Source organism: Typopeltis vanoorti, chromosome 21 (genome assembly GCF_054136105.1).
Source record: "Typopeltis vanoorti isolate ZY-2024b chromosome 21, IOZ_Tvanoo_1.0, whole genome shotgun sequence".
NCBI lineage: Eukaryota > Metazoa > Arthropoda > Arachnida > Uropygi > Thelyphonidae > Typopeltis > Typopeltis vanoorti.
This window is the reverse complement of record NC_143569.1, coordinates 59887533-59912761: the sequence shown is the minus strand read 5'-3', so window position 1 is coordinate 59912761 and position 25229 is coordinate 59887533. Positions and strand designations below refer to the sequence as shown.

The window sequence follows — 25229 nt, the reverse complement described above, 5'->3', positions numbered from 1 at the left end:
AAGCTGTACATGGTGGCATTAGCAAGATTGTTATTGAAACTTGTATGTATGAGAAAGGCTTGCAGGCTCTAAGTGTAAACATTTCCGAAGTCAGTCAGAAAGAGTTCAAACAACTTTCTGATGGCTGGCAACTTACAATCAAAAGAAAGCGGAGGAGAACAAAAGGCATGCCAAACTTGAAACTTAAGATGAATGACATACTGATTCTTTGGGGGTTGACAAACTTCATGCAAGGTCTCAGAGGAGGCCCAATAAAAAAGGGACTGAAACAAGCAGAAGGGATCCCAGTTCCAGAATTGCTGTCAGAGAGGAGGCCACCCAGTCCAGAGTCGTGGTCAGAGAGACTGCCCGGATCCACATTACTTGAGAGATGAGTTTCCTGCTTCCAGAAAGGAGCTTCTCGGTTCGAGATGTCGCTAGAGAGAGACTACTTCTAGGCCGCAGAAAAGGTTTCAAATTGCCAAAAGGAAGAGTTCCAATTGCCGGAGAAAAGTTTCCAGGCCAGGTTAATGTCAGACATTCACCAGTGTGTTGCATTTTCATTACAATTTGATGAATCAAATGACTTCACTGATATTGCTCAGTTAATGGTATTTATTCGCATGGTATTTCAAGATTATTCAAGTAAAGAAGAACTTTTGAAAATTATACCATTATTGGGAAGGACTAGGGGAGAAGATATTTTTTCAGCATTTGATGAATTTGTGAAACAACACAAACTTCTGCTTTTTAAACTTGTATCTATTACTACTGATGGTGCTCCTGCAATGATAGGTAATAAATCAGGCTTCATTTCATTATGTAAAAACGATGACAAACATCCAGATTTTTTAACATACCACTGTATTATTCACCAACAAGTACTGTGTAGTAAAAGATTAAACACAAAAGATGTTTTGGATATTACATTTAAAATTGTAAATTCTGTTCGAGGAAAAGCCCTGCAAAGGCGGTTATTTAAATTACAGGCAGATGATGATAGGGAACTCCTGTTGTACAATAGTCAATTTTTAGAAAGATTTCTTGTATTAATTAACGATATAAAAATTTTCTTGATGAAAGGAGATTCTTGAAAAAAGGAGATATTTATCCACAATTGAGTGATAAAAGATGGTTGTTACACTTATCATTTTTAGTAGATCTCTGTACGAAATTAAGCAATTTAAATTTAGAGTTACAAGGTAGAGATAAAAATGTAATTGATATATTAAGTTCAATAAAAACTTTCCAACAATACTTACTTTTATTAAAGAAAAATGTAAATGACCGCAAATTTAGACATCTCCCATATTTATTAAAATTTTTTGAACAAAATCAAGAAATGCTTCGCTATGATTTAAAAGAATTTATTCGTGAAATAGAATTAGTTGAGGAAGAAATAAATTCAAGATTTAAAGATTTTAATAAAACTGAAATGATTGTATCTTTTATCAATAATCCATTTCAAGAAAACTTGAACATCACAGAAATTTCAAATAAAATTAGTGGGCTGTTTGATATAAGCCAAGCTGAAGTAGAACTTGAGATAATAAACATTCAGAATAGTTTACATATAAAATCAATAAACAATGAAGTCATTTGGAAGTATGCACATGAAAAATTCCCAATATTAACTGATATGCGTGAAATATTCTGTCATGTTTCGAATCGACATATTTGTCAGAATCTACTTTTTCAAATATGAGCGTCATAAAAAAATCAATTAAGAAACCAAATTACAAATGATCATTTGGATGATTGTCTGTGATTGGCTACTTCTTCATATCAACTTGACTATGAAAATATTGCGAGATCCAAACAATGCCGAATTTCACAATAACTTTTTTTCTTTTTTTTAAATCAACCAGCATTTTCTGTAACTTGTGAGTTTGTAATCAATCTGTTGTTTTTTCTAACTTTGGTTTTCTAAAATAGAGAAATAAATATTTTATTCCAATATATTTGTTTTTTTTGTTGTATTAAAATAATTAAAAATGATAAATAAATTTTTAAATATACAAATAAAGTTTTTAGTTGTGTATTTTTTTTTTAGTTGTTTATTTGTGCGTAATCAGATATCAGGTTGGGGGAACGTGATCTATATAAGAGAGTAGATCGCCGAATAACTCTTTATAGAAAAGTACTTTGCATATAGTAAAAAAGGTTGAACACCGCTGACCTATAGTATGAGGGTGGTCTGAAAAGTTCTCAGCCTAACAATGAAAAAACAAATTTATAATTTCAAAATTATCTTTATTTTTCAACATAATCTCCCTTTCCAGCGATGCTCCAGCACCATTATCCCATCCCTGTAGTGGTTCTCAGTAAGATCAGCAAAATACCCCTCTACAGCTGCAACCTCTTGATTCGAAGAAAAACGCTGATCTTCGAGGAAGAATTTTAGTTTTGGGAAGAGATAGAAGTCAGAGTGAGCCAAATCTGGGGAATAGGCTGAATGTTACAACAATTCATAGTGCAGATCCCTTAATTTTCCCATTGCCAAAACACCTTTGTGGGCAGGTGCATTGTCCTGATGAAAGATGATTTTTTCCCTTCTGCAAAACAGGTCTTTTCTCACAAATTTTTTCGTCTAGTCTGGTTAAAAGATCAGAATAATAATCCCTGGTTATTGTTTTACTCTTTTCAAGATAATTAATAAACAATATGCCTTTAGCATCCCAAAACACCGATGCCATGACCTTTCCTGCTGATGGAACCAATTTTGTCTTCTTCTTCAGTTGAACAACCGGCTTCTGTCCACTGTTTTGACTGCTATTTGGATTTTGGTGTGTAATGGTGAATCCAAGTCACATCCACAGTAATAAATCGACACACAAAATCCATTTAATTCTTGTTAAAATGCTGCAAGCACTGATCAGAGATTTTCATGTGAGTGTGTTTTTGATCTGTTGTGAGCAAGTGCAGCACCCATCTTACGCAAAGCTTTTTCATTTGCAATTCTTCATGCAAAATATATCCTACACATTATTTTTAAATGCCTATAGTCAGCAGTTTCACGCACTTTGACTCGCCAGTCATTCAATACCATATCATGCATGTGATTGATAATTTCTGGCGTTGTTATTACACCTTTTGGACGTCCTTCACGTGGATCATCTTCAAGGCTGGCACGGCCATGTTTAAACTCAGCAGCCCATTTCTTAATTGTCGAAAACAAAGGAGAAGAGTGCCCATAAACTTTTATGAACTTCGAATGAATTTCTTTTGCCATTAAACCTTCTTTTAAAAAGAATTTTATAACCACACGATACTCAATTTTATCCATTCAAGGGATACAGACAACACTTTTGCTTCATACAGATATATAAAACAAAATACTTGATAGAATGATTTGCAATTTTACATGGATGCATATAACAGATGCACTAACTTAAAAAAAAAAATCTTGCCAATAGTGTTGCCATCTATGGTCGAGGCTGAGAACTTTTCAGACTACCCTCGTACATTAGTACTGTGGTTGAGCTAAGAGACTTTATTTTTTGCATAATCTGGAAATCCTGTTCTACAGAACAAACATTAAACTTTTTTCAAGCCACTTCAGGCCTCCAATAAGCAAGGCAGTAGTTTCACATTAGGTAATGAAATTCATATCCTACCTTAGAAATCACAAACAGTTTACAGCAGGATTCAAACACAGCCTACTGGTTGCAGAATGGATACATTAACCACTCAGCCAACCAGGCACTGTCACATTAAAGTAAAGACAATTTCTAAACATATAAACATTAATTGAGCCCTGCCTTAAATCTATCTAGCTTTATGATAACAATATAAAGGTGAGACTAGTGATCAACTTTGCAAATTTTCTTACATTGCTTATGAAAGCTAACATTTATAGCAGACAGGTAAACATACACTACGCATAACCTCCATACAAATAATGGTTCAAAGCAAGTTTTAACCAGAATAACTCATATTTCACTTGATGTATCAACACACATTATTAGAGTTTGAATGACAGGAATGTATGGTAAGGCCATTGCTCAGTGATGTAACAGAAGGAGCTTGAATGGAACCCAACATGTGTACATTCTAGGAAGAATGAAAGAACAAGTGAAAAAAATTAATGCACAAATATTACTGCAATACACATTTCCATTACTGTTTCGCATCACAATCCATGAAAAATGCAAACAGCTACAAAAGTTACTCTCACTACAACAAATGCCATTATAACAAATTACTACAAAATTCAAAACAAGATCCCATAAGCACAATGTTATGCTAAAGAAAACACACCATTCCAAATTATTTATTACAGCAAACTTCTCCCATTATTCTTAGAGATGACATTTACATTAGTGATACATTTAGAATAACGAGAGTCAAGTGTATAAAGTATTGATTTTTCAAATATAAACAAAAATTTCTCTGTCAAATTACTTAAAAAATATTATCTATTTTTCCTTGACCACATGTTTAACTTTAGAGGTCTCAATTTTTTCAATGTTTCAACAATTCCATGAAATGGAACTGTTCCGACATAATAGCCAAAGTGACTAAGGCTTGAGAGTGGCATTTTATATATATATATGTTAATGGTATGTGCATTTGTCAACTGGTTGTTTTGTTTCCAGGATGAAAATCCTTGCCATTTCCATATGAGATCATCTAATCTTTAGCTGAAAAGCCTTTATAAATGCTCCCTTCATCACAGATAGGATGTGAATCCAAGCCATGCCAATTAAAAGGTAAAAAACAGTAGTGAATGTGCAATTATATGCTGTATACATCTGAGAACAGTGCTAGAGTTTAAGGGAAATAATACAGGGAAGATGAAAAGATAATGGATTAAATCAATAAGATATTAAGAATAGAGATGAATATGTGCAAATAATTGACAGGGACTGATTCCACAATCCTTGTCAATAAAATTTAAAAGGCATATTCTATGCCTTAAAACTAACAAAAAGTCCCAGTAAAAATGAGTCTGAAACACACACACATTCCTGAGATATCTTTTCTAGCTGTAGCACAAATGCTCACAAAATGTAAAGCAGACAGATGCATCTTAATGAATTCATGTGACTGTAAACAGCCAGAATCATATGCAAAATGTACCAAGAGTTGGGTTCATCCTAATGGGTTCATTCACTCTGAGCAAATCACACATGCCATTTGTTTCAGTGTTTCTAAGTCATATAAAGGCCAAATTTATGCTTACTAAATTGGCTGCTATGTACTTTTATTATGGATATGCTAGTAGCAACATGAATGGAGCACATCAGCTTTATTAAGACATTACCCTGGTCATCAAATTTCATGCCCTCAAATGTTCACTTGTCTTTGCGAACATGTTACAGTTACTGCACTACAAAAGAAAGGCCATAAAAAACCAAGAAAATACTGAAAACTATATACAGGAATATATTCCTTGCAAAATCTGTGAAGAATATACTTCTTAATAGAAGCAGCAGTTAACTACTAGCTCAATCCATCGTATGCATATAAGAACTTCTGCAGAGGAGTGTCATCTACTTTTGAAAAGTTCAAACTCAGTTTCAGAAATGAATGAAAATGGCACCTAGAATGAATGGCATCAAGCCTGACCATTATGGCTAGTGTTGACTGTTAGAATATTGGTATAATACTTGTCCAGAAGCATTTAGTGGTTCATTATTATTATTATATGTAACTACATAATCTGGGCTATATTCTCTTTGCTATCTTGAATAAAAATGTACTTCAAATAAAACATCATCAGACACCCCTTAACTATCTACCATGCAATGCTAATATCCTTTCCCTGCAGATTTTTATGCCACTGTTTCAAGCAGCCTTCTATGTTTGTCATAATCACCTGCCCTATAGTTCTACATATACTCCTTCTTAAATGAAGATTCCATTTGATTGGCCACCACCTTAGTCAAGACCCCCCCCTCCCCAACACATTTGGTGGGAATGTTGCTCCAACTGGGGTTATGAAATCCTCTGATGCTATCACTGGATCCAGCACTCTCAAAGCCCCCCCTCCCCCCATCCATTACATGCTGTTTCAAGTAATTATCTTTTAGTAGTACCATTTCCTTCATGCCATGTGATTTCTCTTGCTTCTAATTTATGTCTTCAGGGTTAAAATGTAATTAAATGAAGTTAAAAAAAATGACCTTTTACTGTTTTTGGAAGCAAGCCATTAGCTATCATCATAGTAACTCACCTTTCTCTCTACTCTCTCTCTCTCTCTATCCTCCCTGAAAATATTAGACCTCTCACATTCCATCCCCTCTCAACCAAGTCTTACTAATGCATATAACTTTTGGCAAGGTTACACAAACCAAAGATAAAACTTTCTTCTCATATTTCTGATGCTTTAAACAAAAATTCCCCCCCCCCCAGGCCCACAGTTACTTTTACATTTTGTATTGACTATCAATGCTGAATATTTTGGTCATTTTTACAGTTCCTTGCATTCTTCCAATAACTCTAGTTTCTGTGATTTTGTGCTTCCATGCTCTCAGTGAATAATGCCTTCTCCAAACACCAAACTTTAAATTCATTTAAATGCAATACATCAGCCTTTAAAGTCCTTTTACCATCAAATTCAGTCCAAACTGCAAACCATGCCTTGTGAAACAACTTACACAGACTCAATTGCAATCACGGCCCTTCTCAATTTGCCTCCGTCAAAGCATAGCACCAGACTTGCAATCTTTATTCCTCATAACTCCCTTTGCTTCTTCATAAGTTATTCTTCAAATAACTTTTTCATGTCTTTTTTCATACCATTTCTTTCACTTTTCAAGTAATTAGTGCTTACCAAAACAATTAACTCTTTCACGTTACATCTTCCAACCCTGACAACCTTAATGATATCATTAATTTTTGCTTCAAGGAAATGAGATTTAGTCATGATCTCATGAAGTATTCTTCTGATCATCGAAGGGTACTTATTAAGGAAGGAGATCTCTTCTCAGCTCTATCACTCAAATTAAAAGTTAAGCGGTTTTCTATAATGTTTCTTACTGAAGAATTATTTTATTTATTCAGATAGAATTATAACTTGCACAGTTTTAAACACTATAAACTCCCTAAAATACAAAATCATTTTAAGTACTGTAAATATTTTTTACGTTAATTAAAAGATGTCAAAAAATATTTTCCAATATCAGATTAACTAGATTTACATAAAATGCAATATAACCATAATGAAAATGCCATTAAATGTCAGATGATGAAGACGGCTCCTAATTGCTTTTATTCATATATAATATTGTCATTCAAAAATGAATCACCTACCTTACTAACAATTGATGCCAAAGAAGAAAGGAACTGTTGTTTCTTTGATATAGTAGTAAATATTGATACAAGGGCTATCCTTGGCTTTTGTCCTGTCAACAGAGAGAAAAGTGGAGCTAATTGTCTAGAGGGAGAAAAGAAAACCACAGTGTCTAATATATATGCAGGCATGCACTTGTGTGTTTTCTATGTTAAGTTACTGGTATTTCATTTACTAAAATAACAGTACTATTTTTTTTAATTCCCCAAGATACTTCAGGCCATCAATAAGCAGGATGGTGATGGTATTGCACTAATGAGCATCACCCATGATGAACTAAATGAATGTATAAAATGTTATTATTTTAAAGAATACCTAAATATTCTGGAATTCAGTTAAAGTGCAAAATATTTTTTTTTATACATTAAAGTGGATTAAAATTTTTATACGTTATTGTATGCAAAAAAAATGAATATATTTATAAATGTTACATTTTTATGTTAATATGTATACACATACATGATTAGCTTCTGGTATATAACCACTTTTTTTACTGAATGCCAAAACTGTCACATAGCATAGTAAAACAGCACTTTCTCCCCACTTCACTCATACGGTTTCAAAAAGCAACAACTGACAAAACAGGGGAACAGTCAACTTTGGCTACTAGATTCTGGACATAGTGCCCCTCCTCATTCAGCCACAGTTTTACATTAGCAATTCATAACAATACTTGGTTATACTATGGTTATAACAGATTTGTGCACCATTCAATGGGATAATGGCCTGGCTGGCTGAGTGGTTAACATATCTGATCTCCAACCAACAGGCTGCAAGTTCAAATTCTGCTGTGGGTCTGGCTGTTTGTGATTGTCTTTAGGTGGGAATGAATTTCATCGCACAGTGCAAGAACACCATCCTGCTTATTAGAGGACTGAAGTGACTAAAAAAAGTTTCATGTTTGTCCTCTAAAACAGGGTTTCTGGATTAACTAAAAAAATAAAATAAAAATTACAAAAATAAATAAATAAACTGGTTAGCTTTGGTTGACTGATTTATGATTTACTGGCACAAGGAAAGCAAAAGTTACAGCAGTACAGAAGGTAATAATAAATATTAATAAAATGATAAATTAGTAAATAATGTACTGTACAAAAAGCAAAATTAAAATTATAAATTAAGCAATTCAGTATCTACACAAAAATAAAATTCATAATGAAATGTGATTAAATAAATAAATAATTTGTAAAAAAGATAAACACATTATGCAATTTGTCTGAGTCTGATAGCATCTGCCTGAATGTATATGGCCCAGCTAGATTAGTAAAAATGTCATTCCTCTGTCATGTGAAGTGCTGGTACTTCATCAGAATATGATGAGATATGTGTTACATTTTTCACAGCATAGGTCAGCCCTCGGTAAATAGCAATGTATAAGATGACTGTGATCTATGTGCAGCCTAGCAAGAATTAGATTGCCAATGCTTAATTTCAAGCTTAATCATGTGCAATTTGTTTGTCAGTGGGTAATTAGGATGTGGATTATACACAGATGGCTTGTTAAAAACTCAATGAGTCTATACAAATTACACACTTTTCGTAGCGTTTTGCTTTTATATGCACAAGTGTAAGCTGAATGGCATGCAACTCTGCTGTATAATTACTACAATTAAGTGGGATCTGGTGGGATATAGCAACATCAGGAAACAACAGCAGTACAACCAACAAATGTCTCGGATTTTAAACTATCAGTATAGATGGACATAAAATCAGAATAGGATGCTCTGTGTGAATCAAACAATTGCAGGTAGACAGATGACAGAGTATGAGACTTTTGTAGTTGACAAAAATGAGCAGTTACACAATTGAGTGCAAACCTGTTAATTCAGGTTTGAACTCCTCCCTAAAGGGCATTGCTGACTTTGGGAGGAAACTGTTCAGTGATTGAATTAATTCTAATAGCAAAGAGTCACACTTAAAACAGAGCCTTGAGGAACACCTTCTTCTTGATGACATGACTGAGATAACATGCTTTCCACTCAGACTTGGAAGACTCACCTGGACAGAAAGTTTTTAATAAAAACAGGAAGATGTCCCCTCAGACCATGATTAAATAGGTTTTTTCATATGCCAAATCTCCAGGCTGTGTAATAAGCTTTTTCCGTGTTAAAGAAGACAGAAACTAGACATTCTCGTTTCAGAAAAGCATTTCTTATACATGTTTCTAAATGGACCAAATGGTTCACTGTTGACCAGTGTCTATGAAAGTCAAATTGTGTATTGGAAAGAAGTTTGTTGCTTTCTAAATATTAGAAATATTATCAGAAAAGCCTTGTGTTTACTATTTTTTGAAATATCTTACAAAGAGAGCTGGTCAGAACGATAGGTTAATAATTGTTTGCTGTGATGGATACTTTCCAGGTTTTGGGATGGCAATGACTACTGACTTATGCCAAGCATCCAGAATTATTCCTCCATAATAAAAAATAAACTCTTCTTCTATGTAAAATAGCTTTCACATTTGACACATGTAACAAAAATACATAAAAAAAACTCCAATATATTCCATCCAATGTTACACGAGTTCACTATTAGAGTTCAAAGTAACAATTGTAGAAATTGATCACTTCTTCCTACGTTTTGGAAAGTGATCACTATTAATTGCTCATCATTTTTTTTTAATTAATAAGCATTTTAAATAATTTTTTATCTATGCAACTTTCTACAATTGTTCTTTTGAAATCTACACTATCAAAGTAATATCATACACTGCAACTGAGACATGGGCTAATATACGTATAATTTATGACTCATTATTGCATTTCATGCTTTGAATGTAGTTAACCGCCCCCCCCCCCAATGATGTCTATGTAACGTTGGATGAAATATATTGGCGCTTTTGAATAAAATTCTATATAATATTTGTTACATGTGTAAGCCTTGAAAGTAATTTTAATATGTCTAGTGCACATGTTCCATTAAAGTTATTTCTTCCTCCATAAGTATTCTGTTGTATAATAAGAGAAGAAGATCCACGGAATATGATAGAAAATGTTTTATCATCTCATAATGGATGCCATCAAAACCTACTGCACTGGCATGACAGAGCAAAAAAGCTCTTTTTAGTTCCTCCTTAAAAAAAGGGTGATTATATGGTTCTAGCACACTGGTAGAAAAGTTTAGCCATTTTTTTCCTTGTTGTTCTTTCAATATTGAAAATTTAGTAGGAAAGGAAGTTGTTGCTGAGATTTTAACAAAATTATCTCTCAAAGTATCTGCAATAGCTTTAGGATCAGGCAACAAACATCCATTATGTTCCAATGTAGGCAAGCAGCGTGTTCTACATTTACCTTTAATTTTCTGGATTTTATTCCATACAATTTTTGCACTGGTTGTTTGATTAATTGATGATGTAAATTGAATCCAAGATTGTTTTTGATTGTGATGTCTTGCATAACATGCTTTGCCAGGGTTTTGGATAGAGTGGAAATTAAGATAATGTTTTTGGAATTGTGCCTGTTGCTGCCTGAATAATACATTCTGTGATATACTTCACTGCTGTTGACAAGGGTTTGACTGATTGCTTCAGCATTAAACAAGATGGAAAAAAGTATTTCCATCAGTCTGGTCCATTTTTCACATGGGCATCTGTGTGGAAAAACATAGTTCCTGTGAAGACATAGTGCAAATAGCAGGAAAATGAACACTTTCAGAGATATTCTCTTCAACATTCCAAATAAGCAGCGATAAGATAGCAGGGGAATATATTGTAAGATCTATCACAGAACACGAGCAGGTAGGCACACGAAAAAAATGTATCAGAGAAGTGTTGAGTATCTACTTAACTTCATCCATTCATGCCAATAAGAATGGATGAATGCACTATCCTAAAGAGTGTTGTGTCTATTAAAGTCACCCACAAAAAGTATGACCTGAAGCAGCTGCAAATATAAAATTATCAAGTTCAATCTCACTTAACTCACAACCTGGTGGTAAACAAATGGAACATACTGTAATAAAAAATCCCATGGATAGGCAAATTGCTACTGCTTCCAGAGCAGTATTGAATTGGACAAATTGGAAAGGAGTATGACTGCTCACTAGGATAGATAGAAGTTACTCCACCATAAGCCAGGACATCTCCAGTTCTGTCCATATGAACAACAGTAAAATGCCTTGAGGTTGGATCCCCACTAGCTTATAAATGCTTTCTGTAGGGAAACAGAAAGGTTTGTGTTTTTGCAGCAGAACCTTGATATCATTAATATTATGGCAAAACTCAGGACAGTTCTACTGTAAAAATTTTCCTATTGTTTTGGCTTTGTAGGCTTATCCAATTTCCAAAGTGTTGAGAACATGCCTTTGTCAGACATATTTATCTATTGATTTAGAAAAGTATAGATGGCTAGTATCTATCTCTTCTGGAAAAATGTTTAATATGTCATTTGATATGTCAGGATCATTTGGTATGTTTAGTTTACTTTCAGTGGGCACAGAAGTATCCACTTTTTCTATGGGCGGAGGGTGTCTGGTGGTTTATCTTTAGGTGAGATCCTTGTGATAATTTTCATGACAATTGGATTCTCATCAAATGCGATCATTTTTGAAGATGTTTTAGGGGTGAGACTGTAGGTGGTACGACTGATGTGCTTCACAAAGAGACACTCACAATCACAAAATTCAGGTATAGAGAAATTATTAGATGGGTGTGGTGGTGGTAGCTAGTATTTTCTTTGCATCTTTATATATTTTGTTCTGTTATTATCTTTTGTATTTCTTTTCCATCCTTCTACCTCTGGCATGCATGGGAGTAGTCCCCAATGAACCCCCCCCCCTCTCTACAGTTGACAAATTTAGCTTTCTTTGCAGAGAAAGATTTATTATCACGCTCTTTACTACCACACTGGGCTCAGGTGGTAGAGCCATGCAAACAGTTTGGACATATCTGTATTTCTGACATTTAAACATGTCAGTGGATTAGAGATGTACAGGCTAACAGAATAACTAAGATACCTTGCTTTTACAGATGTTTGGAGGTTCAGAATTGCAAAATTAAGGATGATGTCCCCCCCCCCCCCCCACCAGTCAGAAGCAGGTGACCATCTATATGTATCAGGATGAACCACATACCTGTCACTCCTTGATCTTATGCTTGATTCCATTCTGATATCACCACTCTAGAAGAGTTTAGCAATTTATGAGGTGCTATTATAACTGGCATTGCACCCAACCCATTGATGTTGCACTGAGTAATTTTCTGAGTGTTGCCGATATGATGATGTTTCCACAAGAATATCACCAGATTTTAGTTTTCTTTAACTGTTCTCGGAAATCCTGCCAATTCTTCTAGACCCTTTTGAATAAAGTAGGGTGATATTTTCCCTATTGGCTTTCACCTGCTGCATGTATAACAAGAAAACCTGGTACATCTATACTGTTGCCACGTCTTGTTTTTTACTTCTGTAATCAAGTGATGTCTCTACAGTATCAGTACTTTATTGGGAGGGACCTTATGAGGATCCCTGAAACTCTGAAGATGAAAATTGGTGCCCAAAGGATTTTTTTTGTTCAGTGCCAGAGCTTCCCACCCACCACAGAGCCACACATGGATGCTCACTTGCCAGTATGCAATGACTGTGATTGAGAGAAGAAACAAGGATATACCAGCACATAGCAAGCCCGAAACTCAGCACTCTGGTGCTTTGTTTCGGGCTCATACTCAAAACACCATGTTTCATCACAAGTAATGATCATATCAAGGAAGTTTGAGTCCTTACGAGCGGTTTTAATGAGGTCCTTGCAGTGTTCAATTCGATACATTTTTTGGTTGCTGGTCAACTTGTGGGGAACAAATCGCGAATTCAATTTACGAAGGCCCAAACTCTCGGTCAAAATGTTGTGTAGAGTTAATTTTGGAATCTCCAATTCATCTTCAATCAATCTCATAGATGATTTCGGGTTTTCTTTGATGAAATCATGCACTTTTTGGATGTTAACTTTGCTCGGTGCAGTTTTTGGACAGCCTGGCTTTTCGTCGTCCTCAAGCATCTCACAACCACTTTGAAATCGCTTAAACTACTCGTAAACTTGAGTACAGGATAAGCATTCATCGCTGTATGCTTTTTAAAGCATTTGATGTGGTAAAACTTTTACCAAGTTTAACACAAGAGTCAATCGCAGCTCTCTGTTTGAAACTCATTTCCGACCGTTCGTCAAAAGACACAGTCACTCTTGGCACTATAACTTGGCTTCTAATGAAACAAATGTCATAAAGAGTTGATATAACACTAATGAAGGTTACCGCTTTTGACAACAAAAAAAAAATACAACAGATGGCACCACTAGTTTCTTCTATTTTCAAAAAGTTCGGTTTCTTTTTGAACAGAGAATGTACAACACTTGCCTCAGAACCCTAATGCTAAAGTGGTGGCCTTTCTGAAACCACGGAAAACTCCAACCGAAACAAAAAATTACAGACCTACATCACTACTCAGCAACCTCTTTAAACTCTATGAATGATTAATTTTGAATAGGCTACAACCTTAATCGAACCGTACCTTATTGCTGAGCAGGCTGGTTTTAGACTAGGCAAATCCTGTACATCACAAATTCTCAACCTCACTCAATACACGGAAAATGGTTATGAGCAAAGCTAGCTACAGGAGCAGTCTTTGTAGACCTAACTGCAGCATATGATACCATAAACAATCTCACACTCAGAAAAAAAAAATACAGAATAACTTAGAATATTGACTTGTCCTTCTGATCCAATCACTCTTGGAAAAACAGATGCTTTTTTGTGGAACTGGAGTAGGAAGAACCACTGGCATCCCCAAAAAACGGTCTTCCCCAGGAAGGTGTGTTATCACCATTACTTTTCAACATTTACGTCAATGATCTCCCCATCTTTTCAGGAACTAGAAATTTTATCTATGCTGATGACCTTGCCATAGCTACTCAATCAAAAAAGTCCATTGAAACTACTCTAACACTTTCCTTAAATAGTCTAACCACATATTTTATAGCAGTAATCAATTAAAACCAAACCTCTTGAAAACCCAGACTGGCCTTTTCCACCTTAACAATAAAGAAGTCAACAGGAAACTACAGATTTCTTGGGAAGGCTCTAATATAGAACATTCCTGGAACCCAATCTACCTTGGTGTGACTATTGATCACACTCTTTCATATAAAACACACATAGAAAAAACAAAGGCAAAAGTTAATGCAAGAAACAACATACTAAGAAAGCTTACTTCCTCCAAATGGGGGTGCAGACCCTAGCACACCAAGATCTTTTGCCTTGGCCCTTTGCTATTCTTCTGCTGAATATGCCTGCCCTGTATGGTCCAGATCTTGCCATGCTGAAAAACTTGACTCAGTATTGAACGAGAGCTGCCACTTAATTACAGGATGCCTGAAACCAACACCACTAAGAGACCTGTATACTTTGGCTGGTATTGCATCCCCTTCAATTCAGAGATCTGCATTCTCAACTGATGAAAGAAGCAGACAAATGAATGATGAGCGCCACCCACTATTTGGCCAAACTACAGTGCCCCAAAGACTAAGATCCCGACATAGCTTCCTAGCAACTGTTGAACCACCTAAAAATCCTACAGAGACAAGACTTCAACAATGGTTTGCACTATACCCTGAGAATAATACTGGTATTCCAACAGCTGAACATCTTCCATGTGGTGCCCACTTGGACTGGAATACTTGGAAAAGCCTCACGACTACAAACAAAACCTCATTAAATGGGACTACCTCACTGGATGAGATAATTGTGAGTGTGGGACAGCCCCATAGAACACCTTCTTTCTTGCCCCCTTCTTCAATCACTTTGCACAAAAGAGGACCTTATATCATGCACAGAAAGAGCAGTTGATTGCACAGGATTCTGGAGAAACATCTGGTCAGATGTTCCTCCAGAATTTATTGTCTATAACTTATGCATAGTTTCTTTTTCCTTCATATTTTCTTATTATTCCCTGTATAATTTACCTACTAAATTTATCCTGTTCTCATTTGTAATGTATCTTAATTTGTTGTAAATAATGTTGTTCCAATTACTTACTACCATACCACTTGTGTCTGGTAACAAAATAAATAAGTCCTTGAAATACTGTTCTCGCATTTCCTGGTCAATCTAAGATCTCTATAAAAATTCTTGAAGCTGTCCAAAAGAAGGCAGTTCAGCTAACTGACGATGATCCTCCTTCAAAGATTATCTTCAGCCACAGTATAGAAACTGACCGCTTCAAAGACAATCAATTTCTGCAAGGTGTCTCTTCTACAGATATTTCCATAGATGCTGTTCAGCAGAACTGGCATCCATCATGCTGCCTCATTCCTACTAAACCAACAATAACATGATCAACAGGCCTAACAACCTTTTAGAGTTGAATTGCTGACTCACTAAATCTACTCTTCTCATTCATCTTTCATTCCATATACCTTGTTTCTTTGAAACAGAGTATATGGAATATTCTATAAAGACTATAACTTTCAGCTCTTCAAAAAAGAATATCAACAGATTACTTTTCTCTCTGGAAGTGATATTAAAAAACTAGGAGTATAAGTTACAAAGTCTAATCCATAAATTTTTATCAGAAATTTTTGGTAGAATCATTTCTTTATAAAGGATGGTTTTATGGTAAGTTATAATTATGAATGCCATTCTATAAAAATGTCTCAGTAAAAGGAAATTTTATGAGAACTACATCATGAAATATTATCAAGCGACCTCCATGCAGTTAGAGACTCATCGACGAAGATTGATAAGTCCCTAACTTGAGACTACTTGTTATATCAAGCAAGTCATATGACTTGGCATGACTTACACCAGCTATCATACCTTTCTTATATGACCCCTGAACTTCAACTTCCTATCTACTAAAACTTTAAAATCCCTAGCCTAGCCAGTTTCCTCTAGCATAATCCTACCAATATAATATGCCATCGGATATCTCATTATACCAAATTCCATGACATGACAGCCATTTTTCATACGCTAACAATTCCAGCTTATTCAAAACAGTCTAAGTACTACATGCCATTCACAATCCTGATTATCCTGCCTATCATCACAAACATCTCTATGTCACCTGTCAAATACTTCTGACTGTCGTTAATGTAAAGATTGAATAACAATGGACCAAGGCTGATTCCAATTGTACAACCAAAAACAACCAACTCATATGTAGGTATACTCCAAGAAATTCATCTCCCCACACACACACACAAACATACTATATGTGGATACTCTCAAATGTATTAACTAGCTACATTATGTTAGTATTATGAATTAGATCATGATGGCATTTCTTTTTTTAATTTGCTCACCTAATGAATATGACTGGTTCTTCCACATACTTGATCAAATTAGATATTGTTGACAATATCCCTGCTTGCACATCCTTCATGTCAAGGGGAAGAAGACAGAATGAGAAAAACAAACAATTTTTAAATAATTCTTATATATCAAGAAAAGTTCAAAGTTTAAAATTATTATCAAAGTGTATTATAAATTAAAATTACTAACACAGTAAATTAAATATTATTTGTAAGTAGTCCATTTCTGCATGTGGCATGACTACAATTTTGTATTAAACTTAAATAGGCACTACATTTGAATCCTAATCTTTATCCAATTTCTTTAAAGAAAGGCAAATACACTTCAATTTTGTCATCAGAATTTTTTTTCTCTTCTTACAAATATTATTCTTCCAATCATCTATCATTCATCATCAATTTCTTGATAGATATCCTCAAGGGGTTTACTGGATACTATGACAGGATAATAATCTCCTGTCAACAATTTTCTTCCAAGTTTATAATGTTGAATTAACTAACTTTTTATTGGATGTGCTATTACAGGAACTTCTAAATTAACCTACTAGTTTCTCCACTAAAACAATGTGTGGCTTTGTCAACATAAACACAAAAACCATAAATGTACGGTTAGCAACCATAAATTAAAATCGCTACCAAGCAAAGCTTGTAGGAACAATTACAGTATGAATCATGGAAATGTGGAAAACGTGGGAGGTGGCATGAGTCAACCACTGTCTAGCATTCAGATGGTTTGCTGAAAAATTGAATCTGATCTGAAAGGATTTAATGAAGGATTAAAAGTAATATGAGATGTTATCTTCTTATGCATAGAGCTCTTGTCCTAATCAATGTCATGGTGTGTGTGTGTGTGTGTGTGTGTGTGTGTGTGTGTGTGTGTGTGTGTGTGTGTGTGTGTGTGTGTGTGTGTGTGTGTGTGTGTGAGAAATGGGATAAGCTAGACCACAGCAGCCTTCTCTGTTATGGACAATTCCTGCAAGATGTCTTTTTTTCTTACCTAAAAACTTTTTGAAGTGTAATCTATATATGCAGGACCACACAAATAATGTATAGACTGGTGAGGGTATCTGATGATGTAATGGAAATGTTAGTTTTTGGACAAAATGTAAAGAGTTATTTACAGAGTGTGAATGTGGGATATGGTTCTTTAACAAAGTGGAAAGGTGTCTAATATAACAGGTACATAGAAGAACTTATTCCATTTCACCATTACTTGTAAAGGTATTGTTGTTGTTGTTACATCAAGTTGTTTTCGACTTCTGGTGACTCCATGTACATACACTCTCCACTCAGATCAGTCTCTGGTCATATCTTTCAGAATTTCCAAGTGCATTCCAGTTGCTTCTTTATATGTCCTCACTAGAATTAGATGGGTGGATATCCACCCATCTAATTCTTGGTCTTCCTCTTCTCCTGCTTCCATCAACTTTAGCACACATCATCATCTTCTCCAGACTGTCATTTGTTTGCATAATATGCCTGAAGTATGATAATTTTTGCTTGATGATATTCTGGTATGATAATCTGGCTTTATTCTGTCTATCACTGATTTATTGGTTTGCTTTGCAGTCCATGGTATTCTTAGTAAGCATCTCCAAACCCATAATTCAAATGCATCTGTCTTCCTTCTTTCACTTTTCTCAGGGGGTCCAACTTTTACATCCATACAGTATCACCGGGAATACCATTGATTTCGCAATTCTGACTTTTGTTGTGAGGCTAAATTCTTTATATTTAAAGATCTTGCTTAAATTTATCATTGCTTTCTTTCCGAGTAATAATCTTCTTCTAACTTCTTTAGTACAATAACCATCTTTATCAATTCGGGTTCCTAGGAGCACAAAATTGTTAACTGCTTCCATTTTCTCCCCCATCTACTTCAAAATCATTAAGTTCACATGTTGCCATAATGTTTGTCTTTTTGAGGTTAAGTTTAAGACCACATTTAGCACTTTCTTCTTTAACTTTCATAATAAGTTCCTCCAAATCTTCTTTGCATCCTGCTAGCTCAGTTTCTCCAAGATCTGTTTGGACAGTAGCATCTTGTTCATAATAAAGATTCCTCAGAAGGATAATGAAATGCTCTGATACTCCCATTGTTCTTAACACATTCCACAGTTTCACATGATCTACAGAGTCAAAAGCCTTGCTATAGTTAAGGAAACAAAGGTAGGCATTCTTTTGATATTCCTGTGCTCTTTCTATTATCCATCTCACATTGGTGATTTGATCTTTTGTTCCTCTGCCTTTTTGAAATCTTGCCTGTTCATCTGGCATTTCTCTCTTCATAAGTGATTCCAATCTTTTCTGAATGATCTTAAGTAAGACTTTACTTGCATGAGAAATCAGTGCTATAGTTCTGTAATTTTCACACTCTCTTGCATCGCCTTTCTTCAATAAAGGTATATAAACTGATTTTTTCCATTCTCTAGGCCACTTAGTTGTGATCCAAATTCACTGACATAGAGCTGTTAAAATTTTAACTGCCTCTTCTTCCAGGGCTTTGAGCAGCTCAATAGGTATTCCATCTCCTCCTGGTGCCTTCTTACTGGATAGCTGTTGCAGTGCCCACCTCACTTCACTTTCCAGTGGTACTGGCTCCCGTGTATAATCCTGCTCTTCAAATTTTGGAAGTAATTTTGGAGTCCTTTCTGTATACTCTTTCCATATTTCTTTGATGTCTGCAGCTTCTGTAAGATATCCTTTGTGTTTACTTTTCAATATTGTCACCTTGGCACTAAACTTCCCTGTTAGTTCTCTGATTTTTTTGAAAAGATCTCTTGTTTTTCCTTTCTTGTTTTGGTCTTCTATTTGTTGGCATTCCTGGTTAAAGTATTTTTCCTTGTCTCTTCGGGGTTGTCGTTGAAACTCTGCATTCAAATGCCGCACTTCCTGCAAATTTCCTGTGACCTTCATTTTCCTCCTTTCCTGAGCAGTTTTGATGGCATTTTACGACAGCCATTTAAACTACTTCTTCTTCTTACAAACTGTTGGAATATTCTTCTTTGCTTCTGTTTTAATATTGTAAAGGTAAACTAGCCTTAGTTATGGAGCCAGGGTTCCAAAAACATGGAGATGCTGAATTAAACAACACATACGCCATGACATCAATTGGGTCAAGAGCTTTATGCCTTACTGAGAAGAAAATTCATCTCTCAATGAATAAAATAATAAACTATTGTCATCTTTTCTCATGATACCCTTAATAAGAACCAAGGAATAATCCTGTGTGATTTTGTTTAAGTTAAGGGATATTACATCCCATACTGTTTCATAGCTGAATAAGAAACTCAGAGTTTCATGCCGAATATAGTAAATATATAAAGTTCGGCGAGTCCAAGCATAAGCAAATACCTGGATAGTGTTACAACTGACCCTGTAGGGAGTGCAACACTGAGGTAACTCATGGTAAGGGTTAGAGTAGTGATCGGAGCTTGCTCCACCCTTACCATGAGTTGCCTAAGTGTTGCACTCCCTACAGGGTCAGTTGTAACGCTATCCAGGTATTTGCTTACGCTTGGACTCACCGAACTTTATATATTTACTATATTCGGCTATGAAACAATATGGGATAATATCCCTTAACTTAAATAAGCTTATGTCGCCGAATTGAAGCCTTTGGCTCTTCATATAATTAATAATCCTGTGTGATTTGTTTCAATAAGTAAATATCGTGAGTAGGCATATTTAAATAAATTATAATACTGGAATAAATTCACGTAAAATACCTGCATGATATTTGGAAATCTCACATTAGATGGTTTCAGACTCTGGATTTCAGCAAACCATCTCTAAACAATGCTGGATATCAATGGACATGTGCCACTTCCCACATCTTCAACATGTTTCCATTATTCATACCATAAGAGTTCCTACAAGCTTCACTTGATAGCGTTTTTAGTTTACGGTTGCTACCCATGCATTTATATTTTTTTGTGTTTACTCTGATGAAATACATTATTTCAGTGGTCATCTAGTAGGTTCATTTAATTTCTGTAATATTATGAAAAATAAACACCCAGAAAATAAAAACAAACTCCATATCACCATCATCATAATTCAAGATTGATACCATCAACAGAAAAGAAATGGAAACTGGAGAAGAACTGGAAAAGTACCGGGGTGATATAATTGGTGTTACCAAAACAAGAAGACAAAAACAGGTGAGATTATTATAAATAACACGAGATGTTATATATTGGAATAATGATCAGATAAAGAAAGGAGTAGCTGTAATATTCAACACTAAGCACATGGAAAATCTTGGCAGGCAATATCAAATGGAATGATGTGGAGAAACATCAAAATGGTGAAGTAGACAATGAGACTTATTTGTACCTATGTTCATGCAGAAGGTTTCAAGAAGAACAACTGGAGGAATTTTTTGAGTTATTAAAGAAGACAGCTGACACACAGAAAAAAGAAAAGTTGGTCTTTGTTGGAAATCTAAACAGCAGTGTGGGATGTAAATGCCAGACATATAAAAATGTTTGGAAAATTTGGAGAAAAGAACAAAGTTAATCATAATATAGCAATATCACCATGTTGTTTTGGACATACATGTATAACAGGGGATTTGACACAGGAAGTGATCAACATTCAGTTTTGAGCTGAATATCATATGAAAAGAAAATTTTAAAAAGAATCCAAGTCAAGTAGCTGAACTGTAGACACAAATATACAAATATTATTCAAGAAAAAATGAAAGCGTTTGAAGATTGTAGAGTCAAACCTTGTAGAACTGATTGGCAACTTTAAAGAAAATTACAGTGGCTGATTCACACAGGGAGGTAAATAGTGAGTCTGTCTGCAAGAATAGAAAAATCAAAGCCCCATCATGGATAGCTGGGGCTTTGATTAAAAACAAGTTAAAGAGGCAGTCATGGAAAAGAAGAAAGAAAGCATATCTAAAGTTTCCAGCAAGAATCAGAATACACTCTGAGAGAATACAAAGAAAATATAAAATAGTGAAGTAATGTGAGTAGATAAACAAAGTCATGGAAAAACTTGGGCAAGAATATAGAAGATAAATATAAGGAAGATAGTGGCAAATGTCCTAAAGGCAATTAAAAAAAAACTTTGGAGATATTCTGAATATCCAGAGTAATTACATTGAAATACTGCTAAATGAAACGAAAATGATAAGACAGCAGTAAAAAAATATTCACGTGGAATGCAACCAAAAACTTGAAAGGTAGAAAGGCAGCCAAAGTAGATGATATTCGACCAGCTCAAATATAGTGGTATAAAGGTTTTTCATTGCTGCATTGCATAATCCAGAAATGATGGTCAGAAGACAAATTCTAGATGATTGGAGTAGAGCACCCATTTGTAAAAAAGGGAAATAAAACTGAATGTGAAAATTAAAGGGGAATTTCTTTACTGAGGATTACAGGTAAGATAGATACTGTGTGAATGTTGAATAGTTGTTCTTGACATGATGTTAGGGCCTCCCTCGATAAGTTTAAGGACTCCTTAGAGTTGCCCGTAATAATAATACTTGGGAAGAGACTGAGAAAAACTGTGAAAGGGAAACTTGGAGAAAAACAAGCTGATGAAGTTACATGCTTAATGACGTGAAACAGCACTGAGAAAGGATTAAAATAATATTTAATCCTTCCAATATTTCATTGGAAATTGTCATTATCAGGGAGTACAATATTAAACTTGTAAATCGTGAATGCCCATGCATGCATGCACGCACACACGCACGCACACACAGGCAATACAAAACCAAGTGTAACACATGGACAAAAGACTAGTCCTAACTGGGTGGGACAGCCTCTGTGGGCACCTATTGGTGAACTAGGATATAAACTGGGATCTCAAAGTATTAGTGTTTCCATGCTTTAGGTGTACATATCAATATTTGAGGTAGAAAAGCCACCAAAAACTTGAAATGCAGAAAGGTAGGATGATATTCGACCAGAAATCCTCAAAAAGTATTAGTGTTTCCCTTATTTACCAAAATATTTCTTCCCAATACACCTAGGTACCAACAGGTTGCCTCACCTAGTTAGGACTAGTCTTTTGTCCACATCTTTCACTTAGTTCTGTATTAAAGAAATCAGGTACACACAACTGTGTGTGTGTGTGCATGTTACAAGTTTGTTATTGTACTCCCTGATGATGTCTCAGTGACTGAAATGAAATACTGAAAGAATTTAAATATTATTTTAATCCTTTCTTAGTGCTGATCAATCTAGCACTTAAGTCTTACCACACACACAAAACAAGCCAGGTTCAGGCCAAAAAAGGGATTGAGCGATCATGGAAAAACAACAAGAATCTGTATCTGAATTTTGTAGATCTGGAAAAAGCATATGATGGGTACAAGAGAAAAGTTATTTGAAACACTATGATTATATTGTGTAAATGATACATTATTTCATAAATAAATACTCTACTTTTGAGTTTTAAGCCAGCAGTTAGAACTGAATGAAACACAAGAAGATAGTGCGCACCCTTATCTCACACTTGATAATTCAAGTGTGAGATAAGGGTGCACATTATCCCCACTGTTATTTTTCATCTAAATGAATCACATTATGAAAGAATGCAGCATTAAACTTAATATTAGAATCAGAGATATCAAACTTAGCTTAAATGTCATACTATTAAAGAAATCAGGTACGCCTGTAGTATTCCCTAACTAAATTGAATAATTGCCATAATAAATATGGTATGAAACTCAGCAATAAAAAGACAAAGACCATGAACATAAGCAGAAACAGTGCAACTATTACCACATTCTAGATTAGAAACACATAGAACAAGTGGAAAAATTCAGCTATTAAGGCATAATTTTTAGTGAAATTAGCAAATTAAGTATGGAAATAGACAACAAAATTAATAAAGGGAGTCAAATGAATAAATTTATATGAAATAAGGGAGAAATTAGTCAAAATACTAAACTAGCTGAAAACAAGACAGTCCAAACCAATTTTAATTTATGGCTCTGAGAGCCAGATTAAAAATAAAACACTTAATCAAAGACTGGATACTATATCACGGATGTGAGAGTTCTGAGAAAAATTCAGCAACTGAACATATGCATGGATAGAAAAATCATATTAAAAATTATTTTAAAAGATTTGCTGGCCTGGTTGACAAAGTGGGTAGCATACCTACTCTCTAACCAACAAGTTGAAGGTTCAAATCCTACCTTGGGTATTGATGTTTGTAAAGGCCTGCTGCAGACAAGCATATATAGTTCTTTGAGTTTATAAGATTTTTTTTTTTTTAGAGAAAAAAAAAAGAAAACATTAGGAAGAAGCTTGACATTGTAGCATTTGGCAATGTGTGAGCAGAGCTAATCTAAGATAGTCTTGTCACATAAACAAAATGGAAGAGTTAAAGTTAGCAAAAGAAAATGCTTGTTGTCAGAATGGTAGGAATAAGACCCAGAGGAGACTAATCTGGATAGATTGATACAGTAAGAAATGCCCTAGACTGAAATATAGTCTTACAATACCAGAGTCCTAACAGAAAACAGATTAATTCGGAGGAAAACTGTCGATAGGACGTTAGTAATGATGTAAACTTTTCATGTCGTACCATCATAATATCCTGTATACCCTCTGAGAATACATACCATATTTATTCGAATACAACTTGTACTTTTTTCCTAAAATTAAAGTTAAAAAATCGTGGTGAGAGATATATGTGGGGATTTTTGGAAACTAAAGTTTACAGGAAAAAATTGAAAATGGGCATGACTTACCAAGAATCTCCTATTTGCTATTGCTACTTCTGGCCTCAAGAGTGGTTTCCTTGTGTGCATTGTTAAAGTCATCTACCCAAACAGCAGCATCATCTTCTCTCCCATCCAGGGCATTAGAGATGCCATTTAAAAAAAAAAAAAAAAAGCATTGGCAATTATTTCTGGCAAAATCATTTCCCAAGCTCTCAAAATCCAGTTGCATAACAGTTCTAATGATGGTCTCTTAATCTTCCCTGTCAGAGTCAGATCGTAGCTGCCGGCAGCCATCCACCCCATGTAGAATTTTTGTACATAGTCCTTGAATTATTTTGTTAACCAATACATTTAAGGGCTGTAGACAAGATGTAAGACCACCAGGAATAATGGCCACATCGGTCCTCATATCCAAAAGTTGTTTTATTACTCCTGGGCATTTGTCCCAAACTGTTCTAATCCAATCTCGAACCAATGTAGAACGGGAAATACTTTTCTTCTTTATGAATCTTGTGATCCAAACTCAGCTCACTTTCAGATCTGTGCGACTGACACCTCATTTTGTAGCTAACTCACATGCTTTAAAATGTAACATTTTGTGCAAAATACAGCAACCATCTTTACACAAACCTAACATATATTTAAGTAACCCATCCTCCAATTCAGGAAACTTTCCGCTTTTAAGTCATCAGAATGCTTTCTAATGCAAGTTTCTGTTTAAGGCAATATTGCTCATTAAGCTCAGTCACTGTAAACTCAATTCATGACCTGCTGCTCAATTGCCATGTTTTTCTGCAAAATCAATAACTTTGATTTTAAAACCAGCAACCAGCATTGTAACTTGAATGTTTCCCCATATTTCAAGCAAAAATTACCAGTACTTTACAAGACTTGAGATATGTCATGAACAATCCTTCACGAATGACTAATGAGAAGTGAAAGCATAGCCTGACATGGACA

General features: G+C 34.9%; 1 protein-coding gene across 1 annotated transcript in view; it reads right to left on the bottom strand.

The window, feature by feature from the left end:
* Positions 1 to 25229, bottom strand: part of LOC150094892 (small subunit processome component 20 homolog) — a 468852-nt gene that overhangs the window by 206457 nt on the left and 237166 nt on the right. Inside the window, exons 28-29 of the mRNA XM_090410975.1 lie at positions 16565 to 16638; positions 7237 to 7360 (exon numbers count right to left, since the gene is read on the bottom strand). Of these exons, the coding sequence (XP_090267101.1) occupies positions 7237 to 7360; positions 16565 to 16638 (198 nt within the window). The remainder of the gene's footprint in view (positions 1 to 7236; positions 7361 to 16564; positions 16639 to 25229) is intronic.